We start from the raw sequence: 18,828 nt of genomic DNA, 5'->3' as shown, positions 1-18,828 counted from the left end.
CTAAATTTTGAAAGATTAAAAGTTTTCACTTATCTCTTTAATATTTATTTATATTTCTAATAATTGTAATATTTATTTTGAAGGCCTGATGCAGTCCATAATATTTATCGCCAGGGATGCAAACACTTAACTCAAGCAGTATGCACGGTAGGATGACACATGCATCTTTTGCCGACACCATGAAGTCAGTGTTGCAAGTGTTATTTTTATAAAGCTGCCTTGTCAAATATTGGGGTAGGGGGGACTTGTGTGTATTTTTATTTGAGAACAAGTAAAATTGTGGAATCTCTTTAAAAAAAATAATGAACCCTTGTTTATTTCACATATTGTGGGATGAGATAGCAGTGGTCTGAAAACATAAAGAGCCTGTCATGTTTTTTGTGTGTATGTGTGTATATTCACACACATATATGCATGTGTGTGTACATGTATATATGTACTTATACATGGGCAAATCGAGATAATGGAAGTTTTTCTGGTGTTAAAATTTAAGCCTGTGTCAAAATTGGGATTCTTAGGTCCTCTGTGTTCACTGTTATACTTTACCAACCAGGAGAAAAAGTGAGTTTCTCTTCTTAGGTATTAGTCTAAGACTGGAGCCTAGACATGCTTTCTTCTTTCCTACTTGAAATCCTTGAGGGTTGTCAATATGTTGTGGCAATCACTTGTCACATTCCCCAGCAGTACAGCCTGATTACACAGCCAGCCCTTAATTGTACTCACACCCCTTCCTCCCTTCACATTAGACCAGAGGGCCAGGGAACCTCTCTCTAATCTGGTGTGTGTAATCTTTTTGTTTTTTCTTTCAGTGCAATCCTGGCCATTGTCTTCTGTTCCCCCTATAGACTCACCTACTTACTACCAAGCTTTTTCCTTAGTTTAGCCTTTTATCTCACAAATAAGTGCTCCCCCTGCCCTTTTAAAATTTCTTGCTCTTTAACTTCTGTGGAATCCATTAGCTCTTGCTGTGTTATGCCTCTCCTTGTTGTAGAACTTTTGTTTCTTCTGTAAATGTCTGCTTAAAGCTTATCTTTATGAGGCCCATATCAACACAAGCTAATGAGCATTCACTGTGTGACTGCTATAAAGCAGACTCTGTTTGCTTTGTAGTTTTTTTTCTTAAGTTTATTTGAGAGGGAGGGAGAGAGCAAGTATGCACGCACATGAGCGGGAAAGGGGCAGAGAGAGAGGGGGAGAGAGAATCCCAAGCAGGCTTCACACTGTCAGCATGGAGCCTGGTGCAGGGCTCGAGCTCAAGAATTGTGAGGTCATGACCTGAACCAAAATCAAGAGTCAGATGCTTGACCAACTGAGCTACCTAGGCACCCTACTTTATAGTTTCTTAAGGTAGAAGCTTAGAGTGTTGATTTGAGATCTTTTTTTCTAATATAAGTGTTTGCAACTATCAGTTTCTTAATTTTTCTTCAGTGTGCAGTTCAGGGCCATTAAATACAACTGTATTGTATTGCAGCCATCAGCACCATCTATCTCCAGAACTCTCTTTATCTTCCCACACTAAAACTCTGTACCCATTAATCACTTATTCCTTTCCTTTCTATTCCCAGCCCCTGCCAGCCACCATTCTACTTTCTGTCTCTGAATTTGACCTTGCCAGGTACCTCAGCTAAGTTAAGTAGAATCAGACAATATTTGTCTTTTCGTGACTGGCTTATTTCACTTAGCATAATGTCCTCAAGATTCATTCATGTTACAGTATGTGTCAGAATTTTTTTCCTTTTTGAAAATTTTTAATTATAGTAAAAACACATAAAATTTACTATTTTAACCATTTTTAAGTGTGCATTAGCTTGAACTGTAGTCACTTTGTTGTGCAACAGATCTCTAGAATTTTTTTCATCTTGCAAAACTGCAGCTATACCCATTAAGCAACTGCCTATTTCCTCTACCCCTAGCCCCTGGCAACCACTCTTGTACTTTTTGTCTCTATGAGTGTGACCACTTTAGATACCTCTAAGTGGAATCTTAGAGTATTTGCCTTATGTCATTTTGTCTGATATCCCCAAGATTCATCCATGCTGTAGCATGTGCCCGGAATTTTTTTTGAAGGCTGAATAATGTTCCCTTTTATGTATATGCCACATTTCTTTATGCGTTTATTCCTCAGTTTACATTTGGATTGCTTTCACCTCTTGGCTTTTGTGAATAATGCTGCAATGAACACGGATATGCAAATATCTCTTCAAGATACTGCTTTCAGTTCTTTTGGATATAGACCTAATAGTGGAATTGTTCAATGATGTGGTAGTTCTATTTTTGATTTTTTGAGGGATTTTCATGCTGTTTTCCAAAGCAGCTGCCCCATTGTATAGTCACACCAGCAGTAATGGGGGGGGGGGGGCTCCAATTTCACTTTTTCCACATCCTCACCAGCAACTTATTTTCCTTTTTTTTTTTTTTTTAAATGTGGGCCATCCTAATGAGTGTGAGGTGGTATCTAATTGCAGTTTGATTTGCATTTCTCTGATGACTAGTGATGTTGAGCATCTTTTCATGTGCTTAGTGGGCATTGGTTATTGTCTTTGGAGAAATGTCTATCTAAGTCCTTGGCTCATTTTTTAATTGGGCTGTTTGGTTTTTTTTGTTGGTGTTGAGTTGTAAGGGTTCTTGGCATATTCTAGGTATTAACCCCTTACCAGTATATGATTGTAGATATTTTCTCCCATTCTATGGATTGCCTTTACACTCTCTTGATAATGTCCTTTGATGCATAGAAGTTTTTAATTTTGATGTAGTCAAATTTATTTTTTTTTCTTTTTGTCACTTGTGCTTGTGGGTATCATGTTCAAGGAATAATTGCCAAGTCCAGTGCCATGAAGCTTTACTCCTATGTTTTCTTAAGAGTTTTATAGTTTTAGCTCTGATGTTTAGGGATAGTTTTCTCCTGAGGCCTTTCCCCTTGATTGCAGCCAGCTGCCTGACAATCCTGCCATGGCTTTTTCTTTGTGTGCAGGTCTCCCTGGTTTCTCTTCCTCTTATTAAGGAATCCAGTCTTACTGAATTAGGGCCCCACTCTTGTGACCTCATTTAATCTTTTTTTTTTTCTATTAAAAAGAATTTTTTTAACGTTTATTCATTTTTGAGAGACAGAGCATGAGCGGGAAAGGGGCAGAGAGAGGGAAGCAGGCTCCAGGTTCCGAGCTGTCAGCATAGAGCCCCACATGGGGCTCGAATTCATGAACTGCGAGATCATGACCTGAGCCGAAGTAGGACGCTCAACCAACTGAGCCACTCAGGCGCCCCTGACCTCATTTAATCTTAATTTCCTCTTTAAAGCCCTATCTACAAATATAATCATATTGAGGGTGGGATCTTCATATGAATTTGGGGAGGACACAGTTCAGTCCATGACAATCAGTGTGGTTACTCCAGCTTTCGAATACCATTTGCATGGTAGATCTTTTTCCATCTTTTTATTTTCAGCTTATCTATGTGTTTGAAACTTACTTATAGAGAACATAGAGTTGTATCGGGTATTTTTATCCAATTTGACAAACTCTGCCTTGTGATAGGAATGTTTAATGAAGGACAGACACCTGACTGGCTCAGTTGGTTGAGCGTATGACTTTTTTTTTTTTTTAGTTACTTATTGAGAGAGGGGGAGAGAGCACGAGCGAGCATGAGTGAGGGAGAGGCAGAGAAAGAGAGGGAGAGAGAGAGAATCCCAAGCAGGCTCCATACTGCCAGCACAGATCCTGACTTGGGGCTCAATCCCACAACCATGAAATCATGACCTGAGCCAAAACCAAGAGTTCAATGCTTAACCAACTGAGCCACCCAGGCACCCTGAGTGTATGACTCTTGATCTCGGGGTTGTAAGTTCAAGCCCCACATTAGGTGTAGGGATTACTTAATAAAATCTTTAAAAAAAATGTTTAATTTATACTTAATGTTGTTGACATGGTTGGATTTCTGCTGCCATTTTGTCATTCTTTGTTTTTTCTCTTCTACATAAGGGAGATGCTTCTCATGTATCATTTCCTTTTGTTTATATTTTACTGTATTTTAAAGTTATTTCTTAGTGGTTGCTCTAGCTATTATAATATACATCTTAATCTATCACAATTCATACTTTATTTCATAAAATCTGAGAACTTTAATATGGTTGCACTTCCCCCTTCCTTTGTGTTATTGTTATATATATCATGACTGTATGTTTAAAAACTCAACAATATAGTGTTACATCTATTGCTTTATACAATTTTATGTCTGTTTCTTTGTTTTAAAATATTTTTATTGCACTATAATTCACATTGTATAAGGTTCACCTACTTAAAATGGTTCAGTAATGTTTTGTATGGTCATAGACTTGTGCATCCCTAACCAGTCAGGTTTAGAACATTTCCCTAATTCCACAAAAAAAACCACTTCATATCCATTAATAATCATATCTGAGTGCCTGTCAGTACCACCTCCTCCGAGTTCCCTAGGTAGCCATTAATACCTGTCTCTATAGCCTATTCTAGTCATTTCATATAAATGGGATCATAGAATATGTGGTCTTTTGTTTCTGGATTCTTTTGCTTAGTGTAATGTTTTCAAGGTTCATACATATTATAGCATGTATCATTACTGCAGTCCTTTTGTGGCCAAATAATATTCCATTGTATGGATAGACCATATTTATCCACTCATCAATTAAGGAACATCTGGGTTGTTTTCACTTTTTGGGTCTTAAGAATAATGGTGCTGTGAGCATTAGTGTATCAGTTTTTGTGGGGATTTATGTTAATCTCTGGTGTTTTTTAAAAGAGAGGAGAAAAAATATATTTATAGAGTCTTACCCTAACTCATATTTTTATCACTTCTAGTTGTGTTTATTTTTTTCAGTGGATGTATGGGTTATTTTTAGAAGTCATTTCCTTGCTCCACTGTAGCTCCATTCCTTCCTTTATCCTCTGTGCTATTAGTGTCATATATCATACATTAGTATGTTACAAGCCCAACCATTCAATTTTACAATTGTGTAAATTGCTTTAAATTATATGAGAAAAGAGAAACTAAATACTCTATTTTAGAATTACCTATGCAATTTCACCAGGTTTTTTTTTTTTTTCTTTTTTCTTATTTGGTGTCTCTTTCAGCCTAAGTAACTTTTTTTGTTTTTATTCTTTTTTGTTAGGTATACCTAATGAATTGTCTCAGGTTTTTTTGCCTTCATTTTAGAACAGTAGTTACACAAGACAGAGAAATTTTCTTTCAGCACTTTGAATATGTCATCCCCTTACCTCTGTCCTCCATTGGTTTTTGTTTTAATTTTTTTTCAATGTTTATTTTTGAGAGACAAAGACAGAGCATGAGCAGGGGAGGGGCAGAGAGAGAAAGACAGAGACACAGAATCTGAAGCAGGCTCTCCAGACTTTGAGCTGTCAGCACAGAGCCCGATGTGGAGCTCAAACTAACGAACCATTGAGAGATCATGACCTGAGTCGAAATCGGATGCTTAACTGACTGAGCCACCCAGATGCCCCAGGTTGTTTTTTTTTTTATGTTTATTTATTTATTTTTGTGTGAGAGAGAGAGAGACATAGAGCGCAAGCGGGGGAGGGGAAGAGAGAGAGGGAAGGAGAGAATCTGAAGCAGGCTCTCCAGGCTCTGAGCTGTCAGCACAGAGCCCAGTGTGGGGCTCAAATCCATGAACCAAACCCATAAGATCATGACCTGAGCCAAAGTTGGATGCTTAACCACCCAGGTGTCCCTGTCCTCCATTGTTTTTGATGCAAAGTCAGCTGTTAATTTTACTGTGCTTCCCCCTGTATTTGATGAGTCTCTTCTCTGAGTACTTTAGTATTTTCTGGTTTGAGCTGTTGACAGTTTGACTAAGATGTGTCTAAGGATAGATCTCTCTGGATTTATCCTACTGGAGTTTATTGAGTTTCTTGAATGTATAATGTTTTCATTGAATTTGGGAAATTTTCAACCATTATTTTTTCAAATACTTTTTTCAGCTTTTTTCTCCTTCTGTGACTCTAATTGTCTATTGGTACGTGTGATAATGCCCTACAGTGATTTTTTTTTTTTTTTTTTTTTTTTGTCCCCCTTACATCTCAGATTATCTGTTGAGGGAATTTTTCATTTCAGTTCTTGTGATTTTCAATTCCAGAATTTCCATTTGGTTGCTTTCCATAACTTGCATCTTTTTATTGATATTTTCTATTTGATGAGTTATTGTCATTATACTTTCTTTTAATTCTTTAAATACAATTTAGTTTTTGAACATTTTTCTGAGAGCTTTTTAAGTATCTGGCTCATTGCCAGTTTGTTGCTTGGCCCAATATATTTAGACCTCATGTACTGTGATGTTGGCTTTTCCTGATTGTTTGCCACCAAGTTTGCTGTTGTTTTTGACAAATCCCTAGGCTTGGGATTTTCAAGGACCTCTAAGTAAAGTCAGCCCCAGTGTTTAAAGCTTGCCCCATCATGGTTCAGTTTTACCATAGAGTTAGGAGCAAGGGGGAATGGAACATATTCAGGCTAAAACTCCATCACCATTCACTGTTCTTACTGAGAGATTCAGTAGATTTTTCTTGAATAAATGCTTTTCAGTAAGTTGTAGGTCTTTAATCAATTTTCAGTATTGGGGAATGGTCGTTTTGATTGGGATTGCTACAGATTTTCTTGGAGAGGACTATTAAGCAATATCAAGACCTCCAAGCTATGAACATTGCATCTGTTCTCTATTGAAACCTGATTTGGTTTCCTCTTACAATGTTTTATAATTGTTTATTAAATTTATTCTTAAGTGTTTATTGAAGCTATTATGATAGACTTCAAATTTTCATTTTCTATTTTTTGCTATTATATATAAATTTGTTTTAATAGTTTTGGTAGCTTTTTTGCACATTCCTCAGGGTCTCCTACATGCACAGTCATGTCATCTGCAAATAAGGATGGTTACATTTCTTTACAATCTGTATGCCCTTTCTTATCCTTTATTGTACTGGATAGGACCTCTGTTACAATTTTAAATAGAATTGATGAGAGCCATCATTCTTGTTTATTGTATTAGGTACAAAGCTTTGAGCCTTTCATTATGGAGTTATTAGCTGTAAATTTCATAGATGCCCTTAATCTGCTTTAGGAAGTTATTTTCATTTCCTGGTTTACTGAAAGTCCTTATCATGAGAATCTGTTGAATTTTATTAAATGCTTTTCATATTTAATAAACTAGTCTTCTATTGCTGGGATAAATTTCAGTTGGTCATGATATATAATCATTTTCATAAATTATTTGCTAATATTTTGTTAAAGATTTTTGCTTCTGTGTTCCTGGTAGATTTTGATTTATATTTTCTTGCGCCATTTTTATGTGGTGTTGGAATCAGAAATACAGGTCTAATATGAGAAATAATAGGTCTCATATAATGAATTAGAAAATATTCCTTTTCAGTTTTTTGGAAGAATTTTTGTAGGATTAGGTTTATTTCTTTCCTAGATATTGATACAATTCATGGGCTAGAAGGGGTTTTTTTGGTTGTATTTTTGTTTGTTTTTGTTTTTTAATGGGAAGGATTGTAATTTCAGATTTCTTCAGTTGCTAAAGGGCTGTTTCAAATTTTCCATTTCTTCTTGGGTTGGTATTTGTAATTTCTGCCTTTAAAAAATTGTGTTTATTTTCTTAGGTTATCAAACTTGTTAGTGATATTCTCTTATTGTGTTTTTAATGTTTGTATGATAGGTAGTGTTGTGCCCTCCTTTGTTTTTTTTATATTAGTAATTTATGTCTTTTTTTCCCTCCCTGGATTAATTTGGCTAGCAGTTTATCAATTTTATTGATTTTTTTCAGAGAACTAGTCCTTGATTTTCTTGAATTTTCCCATTGTTCTTCTGTTTTCTATTGCTTTTTATTTTTAAAAGTTTTCTCTGTGCTTTGGGTTTAATTTGCTTTTTTAAATAGTTTCTCAAGGTCAAAGCTTAGATTATTGATTAAGGCTTATCTTCTTTGTTAATACAGCCATTTAAAGCTATCCCCTCACCTTTGCAACTGTTTTACTTTCCTGCTGCTAATTTTGGTATATTTTCATTATAATCTAGTTCAAAATATTTTCTAATTACTGTTTTCTTTGAACCAATGAATGTTAGAAGTGTATTATTTGATTTCCAAGTAATTGGGGGTTTTTATGATTTTTTTTTGTTTCTGATTTATAATTCCATTTTGCTCAGTGAATGTATCTTCTGTGATTTCTGTCTTATCAAACGTAATTGAGACTTGTTTGATGGCTCTATGTATGGATTATCTGAGTAAATGTACTTGAAAATGATGTCTGTTTTGCTATGGTTGGGTGTAGAGTCATAAATATTCAGTCATGGTAGTTGATGGTGTTTTTCAGATCTATGTTTTTGTTGATTTTTGGCTAATTGTATCAATTGATGAGAGGAGGGATACCAGAATCTCCAGCTGTGCTTGTGGAACTGTTCATTTCTCAGTTATTGCTCACGTGGCATACATGTTGTCTTCTTGACTAATTGATCCTTTTATTATTACATGGTGGTCTTCTTTATCTCCTGGGATATATTTACTTTTGCCCAATATTAATATAACCACTCAGGCCTTCTTATGCTGACTGTTTGCACAGTATCTCTTTTTCTATCCATTTCCTTATAACCTATAGATCTTTATTTTCTATCTTGTATATATAGTATATATGTGGGTCGCTGTTAACCATTCTGAAAATTTTGCCTTTTAATTAGACTTCTTTTGAGAATGTGTTCCACTTTCTTCTTCACATATCAGGTAATTTTGTGTTGTATCCTTAATACTATGAATGTTAAGTTCTGGGGATTCTGGCTTCTGTTATTTTCCTCTGTTAAATGTTATTTCTATTGTTTTAGCAGGTCATTTTCTTGGCTGGGTTTAGATTGTGAACTCTTGTTTCTTGGCTGGCAGCTCTGGTCTGCATTCACAGAGGTTGGATTTAAGTGACTGCTTTGAATCTTTTCTCAGCATCAATTAGATGTGTGAAAAGACAGAGTTTGGGGATGCCTTCTCTTTTTCCCTTTGAGGATTCCCTCACTCTCTTTAGTATTTCTGGCTCCCTGGTTTCCTTTATTAATTCTCAAAGACAGGAAGGCTGTGGGTTTTTCCACCTGTGCCCATGGTAGTTTTGTGCCACCTTATGGACTTTATGTCCCAGTTGAAAAATCTTGGGGATGGGAACTTACTTGCATAGTTACTTATTTCCTTTCCTCCGAGAGCATGTGCATGCCCTATCAGAGTCTGTCAACTTTTGTCCACTCTCCAGTTCCTTTAGGCAGTTGCTTTTTATATTTGTTTCCTGCCAGGAGTGTGGTCCTCTTATAGGGTCTTGTAGCAGAAGTCTGTCTTTTTCCATTCTTAAAGACATAATTATTTTTTATCCTCTCTCCCTTTCTTCCTTCTTTACGAATCTTATGTGTACTAGGTCTTTTACACACAGTTCAAACATTTTCTACACTCAGCTCAGGCAAAAGGTTCAGGAGAGTGATATGAGTAAGAAATTGGAGCTGTGGTATTTAGAGGATTTTACAGCCCAAGTGCATGCTAAGTTATTAAATACAAAGGATAGAACTAAAAAACTACATACCTAATAGACTGTTAGTATTTACTTTGAGTAAGAATATGAAAGCCAGATATTTTCAGACAAGCTAAGCTACAATGTGTGTGATATTCCCAATGTATTCATTTTTTACCCAGTTTTTCCAGTTGGTATTTTAAATTTTCAGTGGCGTATAATTAAGTCATTTTAATACTGTTACATATAGATAGATGATAGATAATTTAGATAATTTTAAGGTTCTATTTTATGTTCATGAATGATGTTGTCTTACTTCTTTATATCCAAGGTAAAATCCACTGATAGCTGCCTCTTCTTTATTAAATGCTTTGATGACACTATTCATGGCTTCAGGGTTCCTAAGAATAGCCTTCAACAGTCAAGAGAGGTAATTTTATGGATTCACTTATATTTCATAAAACTTAGCATTTAAAAGCATAAAGAATATAAGACAGGTTCACTATTAACATCTAAAATCTTTTTGACTGTACCTTTTTAATGGGGGCAATTAAGATGAATCTTGAAATTTGGGTTATGAATTAATTTCTTTATCAACATGTCCCTGCAGGTATCTTCTGTTCATAATTTCCTTTATTGTTTGGATTTTGCGAATGTAAGGGACCCTTACTGGTTTTGGAAAAAGACCCTAAATGATGTAGTCTGCTCCTTAATTTATAGGTGCGAAAACTGAAGACCATAGATTGAAGTCATTTCCCAAGGTCACAGAGCTTACAAATAACAAAACCTGGCTTCAGCTTAGGCGTTCTGATTTATTACCGTGTAGGCTCGGCCTTCCTTTGTGGTAAATTGAACAGCAGCAGCAAGCAAGAAAATTGGGATTGATGTGACAGAAATTCATAGTGCAGTTACTTAATAGAGATTCCATATTCCTTCAGATCAAAGGAGTATTCGTAGACCTGTTGTGTTTTTTTGTAAACTACATAAGGGGTTAAAAGAGCCCATTTCCAAAGTGGTTAACCTGTGCCTGCAAAGAACCCTAAGCAACCTAAAGCCTGACTGTCCCAACATATCATAAAATGGTAAAATATGACCCTGAGTAATGCTATGAGAAACAAGGAAGTAACAAAGGTATTTTTAGGGCAAATATTCTTTTTGTGAAATCACTGATTTTTAAAAAAACATTTAAAAGTTAAAGCATCCAGGCAGTTGTTGGCTCTTACAGTGATCTGAGTTTCTTGTGCTTATAACTCAACTGCAAGTTAGTAAAATTTTATTTCTGGATATATTAGTTTGTAATATAATAACATATCCAACAGTGTTGAGAATCTATAATTTTTAAGTGAAAAAATGTCCACCCATTATTCAGCTTTTATAATGTATTAATGTCATTGAATATATAAACTTATAGATGATATTTTTTTAAACTATTAAGAAAAACTTTTATCTAGAAATGCCATGGACAAGAGACTGGTATCATCATTTTGTTGTTGGTTTTGTGTGTGTGTGTGTGTGTGTGTGAGTGTGTGTGTGTGTGTGTGTGTGTGTGTGTGTGTGTATGTTTTAGGCTGTTTTCTCCATGTAAATTTAGGCTTTCTATATCATTGTCATATTATCTCTTTTGAGTAAAAATGCATTTCACTTTTATTTCAATTCTTGGATTATTTCAGGACTGGCTGGAAGCAATAGAAGATCATTCTGCGTACAGCACTCACTACTGTTCCCAGGACCAACTGACTGATGATGAGGAGGAAGATGCAACTTCCGCTGTAGACTTGAAGGAATCCTTAGAGGTATATAGAAAAACCTAACCTGACTTTTAGAGCTAACTCTGTCACCAAGAACTTTCTTGTCAAATGTGAAGTTTTGAAATTAAGCTCTCTGAGGACAATGGAGATAGCACTGCTGTTTGTCAGGTAACATTTTATTGCCATTTATGTTGTCTGTTATGATGGTACTATCAAATGTCTCTGTAGATAATACTCTAAATATAGAGGCCTGTGCTTCTATGTTATCTTTTTTTTATTAAAATTTTCACATTGCTGTAATCAGATTGTCGGTTTATTTGAAAACTGCCGCCAGTAGGGGGAGCATGCTTGACTTGCTGCCCTTTATGATTTCACTGCATATTTCAGAGTTTAAATAATGCAACCATAGTGATACTTTTCCTGACTGGTAGTTGGATTTAAACCCACTTGTAATCTGTAACTTCATTGATGAAAAGTAAGGTAAAGCATCAGTAATGAATGGAGAGGCCTTCGTGTGAGGTGACGTCAATGTATTATCCATAGAGAAATAACAGCATATGTAATTGAAATGAAATAACTATTTTTTTTTTCTTCTGGGCATCAGTTTTCTGGCTGTGCCTTTTAAATGGGAATTGGGTTTGGAAGAATTATACTATGAAAGGATGATGGAGTTTCAATCCAAGTCATTATGTCAGAACATAGCAGTTTGCTTACTAACTTTAATCTTTTAAAAAAAAAAAAAATCGTTGCAGGATTTGAATGTTTCTAAATCAACAACTTTAATGAAGTTTGCTCGTACCTAAGGAGTTTTATTGACTTAAGGACCTATAAACTTAGGAAAGAGATTTGGGCTTTTTCAATTTCTAATTTTATGATGGAACATTAAGAAGTTTGAGCTCTTCCATGTTCTGTTGAAGACATTCCCCAGAATTTATCGACATTTGCTTTACCAGTGCTACTTCGGTTTTTTAAAGCCTAATGTATAGTGTGGCAACCATAAACATAATTTTCAGATCCATGAACTTTGCAAAAATAACATCTGCCAGAGCATCTAAATAACATTAAGACTGTTTGAGTAAAGAAAGAAGGTTTAAATATCTATGGCCAGAATTGTGTCAAACAAATGAAAAACAAAACTGTGCTAAATATTTTAACTTTTAGTCCTTATTCCCTAAGTGAAAAGAAATCCTTTCCTATTTATCCTCAATATAAGGTAAATGATAAAACCCAGAAGGACTTACAAAGCATACCAGTATCTTTCCTAGGATTATGGTAATTTTAAGACCTTTTTAATGGAAGCTACAGGTAAATAAAAGCATACTAACTTGCATATCATTAAAAAAATTTTTCCTTGAAATGTTTCTTCTTTGGCATAGTTTTCAAATTTTCATGTTACAACTTCAACTATTTTTTACTCACTAGAATATCGTGCTCTTATGTTAACTTTAAAACCATGAAGTTTTTGCCTTCTAGATTTTATAGTACCCAAAGTTTGTGAGAGTTACAGCAAGTGGTAAGCACTTTGAGGTTGTGCAGGTTATAAACATATCTCTGTCCAATGGAATTTGAATGCTAATTCTGTGAATCTTGACTTAACTCTGTCTCAACTGCTGAAATTTGGTCCAAAAATAGGTTAAAATCTGAAATGAGCTGTGAAGTATGTTGAATTGTAAGACTGGCTCCAGAATGCCTTTGATCATTGGATTCTTAAGTTGTAAGGATATTATGGGACCTATTTGTGAAATGAGATCTATTCTAGATGTTTATAAACTTCTAAAGAAAACTAGGAACTGTAGGACTAGAATACTCTAAAACTATCTGAATTGACATAAAACTAACCTTATTTCCTCAACATGGTTTTGGACAACAAGTTATGGGGAAAAAATGTCCACCTTGAAAAAGTGACCATGTTACATGTTCTTTTGGTCTCAGTTTATCTCCACCCAAAATGAGGGCCTCCAAAAATTGAAAACAGTTTCTTTTCTCTCTCCATCACTGCCTTGAGGTTAGGTCTCCAGGGAGAAAAGTAGAAGATAAATCACAGAAATACAGGCTTCATGGTTGTTGCCTTAATGAAAACTTTGAAAATATTTCAAATCTGACAATGGGAAGACAGATTCAAACACCGTATTGGTGTAGAAATGTACTGTGCAGTACGATAGCTACGAGACACATGTGGCTCTTCATACTTTAAAATTTCAACTCCTCATTTTAACTCTACCCAATTCAAGTGCTCAGTAGTCACATGTGGCTACCACTTTGGACAGTATAGAATGTTTCCATCATTGTAGAAAGTTCTGTGGGACAGAACAGGGATAGGCTCTCAGATTTGGGGTGGCACAAGCAAAGCAGGGGTCTCCTATGTTGATGATATCTCAGTTCCGTAGGATCTGAGGATGTAAGATAACTCAGTGTTACAAGGAGTAATGAGCAGAGGAGGCTAAAATTTAATCAAGTGAGAAAGTGATACACTTTGCTGATTTAAGAATAAATGATGCCTAATTAAAGTGAATATGCAGGAAGATGAATGTGCATCATCACAGAGCTGATAAAGACTGGGCAAGGTATAAAAAGATGTATCTTTTATACATTGGGAGAAAAAAAAGGGATATACACATTTGTGTAGACTTAGGTCATCCCTGGCAAGTTGAGAAATTAATAGTGATGGTTGCTTTGAGGCTGGTAAAGGGGGAAAACAGGGACTATAGACTGATAGGTATGTGAGAGAGAATTGCCTTTTTCTCTATATCTTTTGATTTAATTTTTTAAATTTGGTGTAAATATCTGTTGTGAAATAACACTAAGCAGATGACGGAGCAGGTACAAAGAATGAATGTGCTCTGGATGGACTTACATAGAGGGGAGATGGATTGGGCTGGAGGTAGGAAGCCTCCGAGATGAGCAGAGATGAGCACTGGGGCACACGACTCACATTCCTGGCTGTTTTCTGCAAAGAGGAATGTCATTGAGGTTCTACAATATACTACTTAAAAAGTTTAATATTATCAAGGTATAATTTTCATATAATAAAATTCATTTTATGTCTTCAGTGTGAAGACACGTATATACATGTTTTGACAAATGTATATACCTTTTGTAACCACCAAGAGACGGGGGAGGGAGGGAGGGGGAGAGAGGACATTTTTATCACCTCAGGAAGTTCCTTGGGGCCCCTTCCCAGGCAGTGCCCTTCATCTGCATCTCAGGCAACCACTGATCTTTCTGTCATTTTAGGTGGTATCAGTTTTGCCTGTTCTAGAATTTCATGCAATTGGAATCACACAGTCTGTGCTCACAGGTACCTGTCCTTTCACTCAGCTATGTTGTGTATATCAGTAGTTTGTCCCTTTTAATTCCTTGAGTAGAGGTGGTCTGCTTCTGTTCTTAACGAAATGTGGATCCTCTCTAGCAAATAGGCTGGAATTAATGACCTCTCCCCTATCCTATTCAGCCCTCCCTAGCCCTTGATATACATTTTTGAGCTGTTTTTCTAAGCCAGGAATAATAAAGTGGTTTAGCATCAATTTACACAAAACCAGCAGCCAGGATCTGGGTGGGCAGAAGTAGGAGCAGGAGGCCTGTGTTGCGAATGTGCCCAGCTGCTCATGTGGGTGCCTCCTGTGCCCTGGGCTCTGTGGCTGTGGATACAATCCTGTTCTTGAGTTCTGTGCCCAGGTAACTTGGGTTCAAAATACTGTCATACTTCAGGTACTAGGTCACTGCTCATAGTGGGATCCTGTTTATGTAGAATTAAAAGGAAAAATTAAAACCTAAAAAGAGTGCATGACATAAGGTGAATGTCCTAGAAGTTAACAATGGGACACCATGCTGGGCTCTGCAAAGAACTCATATACATTAATCTTCATAAATAGATTTTTAGATTTTCATAACATAACTCATAGCTGCTAAGGGGAAATTACAGCAAACTAGAGAATGTCTGTACATTTTATTGTATTGATATTCTCCTGTTCCTTTTAGTATCGACTAAAACCACACCAATTGTTGAGAACAGAAGACATGTTATTCATAACTATAAAACGGAATATGTAGATCAGATCTTCTCCAGCTAACCTATTCTGTACCTTTTAAAACAAGTAAATCCTTGATCAGCGAAGCTCTTTTTAGTAACTGTCAGGTAGATATGTTAAGATGAACATTCGTGATTCAAGTATTAGAGGATGATGGTATGGAGACCATTCTTGTCTTTATTACCTGAGGAACTATCACTTTCAGGCATCCATCCAGCTGACCTTGACCATAGAAAGGAAAAGTGAAAACCGTAGCATTGACTTGCACGTGGGCAGGGGTATTAAATATGCAGAGAGTAAAAATGACAACTTTCTGTTAATAAATTATGAGTGATACATTTGGTTGCAGTGCATATTTCAATGCCTGAACCTTCCACTTGTGTTTATAGACTATGTCTGAAAAAACAATCCAGCATACCATTTCCCTTTCTATGGTGTTTTAAATTGCATAGTGTAGGTATTTTCCCTCTTCCAAAAAAAAAAAAAATTATATTTTGATGTTAGAGCTCTCCAAACAGAGTAATGTAGATTTTAAAGAGAACATTGTGGTCACACAGTGTGTGAGAACACTGTCACTGATGTGGTACCATGAATACTGCTGTGGGTGAGGCGAGCTTCATAAGCACTAAAAATTTTATAAGGAGAAAAGGCTGCTTATCTATGTCACTTTGTCATGAAGGACTGATTTGGGGGGAGTAAAAATGTTTAGTGATGAGCCATTTGGGATTAGGAGTACAAAGAGGGGAAGATTCATAAGGTTAAATGTATTACTCTACCTATAACAATGTGATTCTAGTATTAAGAACCTCAAGGTTCTCAATAAATATTTTTCACTGTCATAACCAAGTGACTTGACAATAATTTTCTTATTCTTCCTCTTTAAAGGGAAACTATAAAAAAACTCACTTCAAAATTACATTGTTAATATAACAAATTTACTTATCTGATTTTTCAGTTTGGACTTCCAAATCTTTACTAAGATGGGATGGAACTTACGTCATAAAATTCTATATTTATGTTTTACTTTTAAGGATCTAAAAATGTAGAAAATTCAGATTGCAAGAAGGATGCTTTCTATAATTGACTTTAACTTATTTTTATAAGCTTTGACTTGCTAAGAAAATGTCCTTATTGGTCTGCTTATGTGAAGGCTGTGAGCACTTAGATTGCTGAGCAAAAATCAGCTAGTGGGTTGTTGGGTTTTTTTTTTTTTTTAACTTTATTTATTTGAGAGAGAGAGTGAGAATGAGTGTGGGAGAGGGACAGAGAGAGAATCCCAAGTAGGCTCCCTGCGGGGCTTGAACCCATGAACGGTGAGATCATGACCTGAGCTGAAGTCAAGAGTCTACCACTTAACTGACTGAGCCACCCAGGTGCCCCAGCTTGTGATTTCTAAGTGTTAGTACCATCTAGATTTTTTTTTAATAAAAACAATTTTTAAAATATATTCGTAATACATTTTATAATTCCTGGATGAACTTAATCAAGTACACAAAAAGAATTAATCAGAAATCTAACTCGGATGTATATGGTATAATGAGTTCTTAGACGTGATTAATGCAATTGTATATTGTCTACATGACAAATGTTGAATGTATTTAAAATTTAGAAAGACTAATCTGTATGTGATTAAATGCACTATTCAATTTCTAAGGAAATTTTCTCTCATCTTTTTCTCTCTTTATGAAAATATCTCAATTGTGGTATATCAACATATGAACTAAAAGTTTTGATAAAAATATTAAAAGCATATGTACTGTAAAAATCCTGTATTAATAAGTTTTATTTTTGTTTTTGTTTTCCCAGAAAGCACAAAAATGCCAACAGAAACTAGATAGGGAAATTTTCAACTTTCTGAAAATGATTAAGGATTGTGACATGGCTAAAGGTAAAAAAAAAGAACAAAAAAAAAAAAAACCAAAAAAAAAAGGGGAACAAACTACAAATAAGACCCACTCTTTAACTCAACCCATTGTCATAGATGTTGATCCTTCATGTTAGATAATTTTCAGTATTCAATTCAGAATTATGTTTGATAAGACTATTTTGAAAATTTAAGACGGTTATTTAAAATTTCTACTCATGGGGGAGGCCTGGTCTGTAGATTAATTTTTTAAGAAAAGAAAAAGGTAACATTTGGGGGCTATAAATTCATTTTGGCTACATAATGAGAATTCTTATGAATCCCAGAAGACTTGGACTTTAGAATCAAACTGTCTTAAGTTTGAATCCTTGCTCTCTGCCACTTAACCAGTTGTTAATTTGAATAGTATGTTTAACTTCTCTGAGTCTCTGTTTCCCAAATGAAGGTGTTGGTTGTTTCCAGGTCTTGGCCTTTTATGATTCTATGAATGCATATGTGAACTTATCTTTCTAATGTTAATCTACCTTTCAGTAGTAATTTTTTATGCCTTCAGTCTCCATTAGTTACAAATTATCAAGAGTTGACTATAAATACTCCGAAAGTCAAAATAAAATATAAAGTCAAAAATCCAATATGAAAATTACATATTCAGAAACAATTATTACTTTGTAAATTAAAAGCTGTGTTTTTTAGACTTTAGATTCCTAACTATTGTTTTAGATTTTAGCTATGATGGCTTTATAAATAACTTCACTAAAATATAATTGATTTAGTTGTCTCTGAGTTTATCATTTTTAATCATGCTCAGGTATTTTATATCTGTCTAAATGAACCTCAGGCATCCCTTTATGTCAATTCCACAAACATGTATTTGTATCAGCGATGATAGCTTTGAGAAGGACAGAAGTTAAATCATTTTGATTATTGCGGGCTGAATATTATATTAGTTAGCACTCTTCATCGTCAGGACTTTTTAAATAAGAGCAACTTCATTAGATAGAATTCACATAGTCTACACTCCACCTGTGTGAAGTGTTCCCTTCAGTGGTTTTTAGTATATTTATAGTAATGCAACTGTGACCATCAATGAGCTTTAAAAACACCATCTTCAAGAACCATCAAAAGTAAGAAGAGATACCAACAACATTTAAAAGATGTAGAAAATGTCTAGAGTTAGTTGAAATATAAAGAGCAATTCCTTTAACATAGACCAAAGAAAGAAATTACATCAGAACTACAACCAAATTAAGTTTTGGGATTTTTTCAAACCTCAAGTCAAATGTCTTGGTTCATGTTATGTGTCTGACATATCACTTGTAAGAATGGTGTGAGTCTTTTGTGTTTTAAAGACATGAATGGTATTCAGTTATAGAAGATATGTGCTATCTGGGAAATTTTGAGGTGGCTGACTATGATCTGACAATGTTATTTTATGTATCTACAATTAAGTTCATACACAAACAATTGTAAACATTTTTTGAGCCATGGGTATAGAGAGATAATAAATCTGCATATTTTATAAATAGTAAATAGGGTTAAGATGATTTCATGAATGGAATTAAAGAGTTGAAGGTAACCGAGTTACCTTAATGCCAAGGGATATATAGAATAATCTTAAACCATGTATTTTATTGCTGATAGGACATGTTCTGTCAAACTACTATCTATTTCAAACTGTC

General features: G+C 35.1%; 1 protein-coding gene and 1 long non-coding RNA gene across 8 annotated transcripts in view; one reads left to right on the top strand and one right to left on the bottom strand.

Annotated features, from left to right (window-relative positions):
- Window positions 1–14,185, bottom strand: part of LOC125149289 (uncharacterized) — a 58,595-nt gene extending 44,410 nt beyond the window's left edge. The window contains exon 1 of the long non-coding RNA XR_007145891.1: window positions 14,112–14,185. This is a non-coding gene — a long non-coding RNA (uncharacterized LOC125149289). The remainder of the gene's footprint in view (window positions 1–14,111) is intronic.
- OSBPL1A (oxysterol binding protein like 1A) overlaps window positions 1–18,828 on the top strand; it is a 245,337-nt gene that overhangs the window by 81,282 nt on the left and 145,227 nt on the right. For 5 of the 7 annotated variants that reach the window (XM_047828148.1, XM_047828145.1, XM_047828146.1 and 2 more), the window contains 4 exons: window positions 84–147; window positions 9,841–9,939; window positions 11,180–11,302; window positions 17,092–17,173. In XM_047828148.1, coding sequence (XP_047684104.1) covers window positions 84–147; window positions 9,841–9,939; window positions 11,180–11,302; window positions 17,092–17,173 — 368 coding nt within the window. Of the gene's footprint in view, window positions 1–83; window positions 148–9,840; window positions 9,940–11,179; window positions 11,303–17,091; window positions 17,174–18,828 lie in introns of those variants that run through there. The other 2 variants (XM_047828144.1, XM_047828149.1) reach the window with 2 other exon arrangements.

This window comes from Prionailurus viverrinus, chromosome D3, assembly GCF_022837055.1.
Source record: "Prionailurus viverrinus isolate Anna chromosome D3, UM_Priviv_1.0, whole genome shotgun sequence".
Taxonomy (NCBI): Eukaryota; Metazoa; Chordata; class Mammalia; order Carnivora; family Felidae; genus Prionailurus; species Prionailurus viverrinus.
The sequence above is the reverse complement of the archived record's forward strand: the minus strand, read 5'-3'. Positions and strand labels throughout refer to the sequence as shown.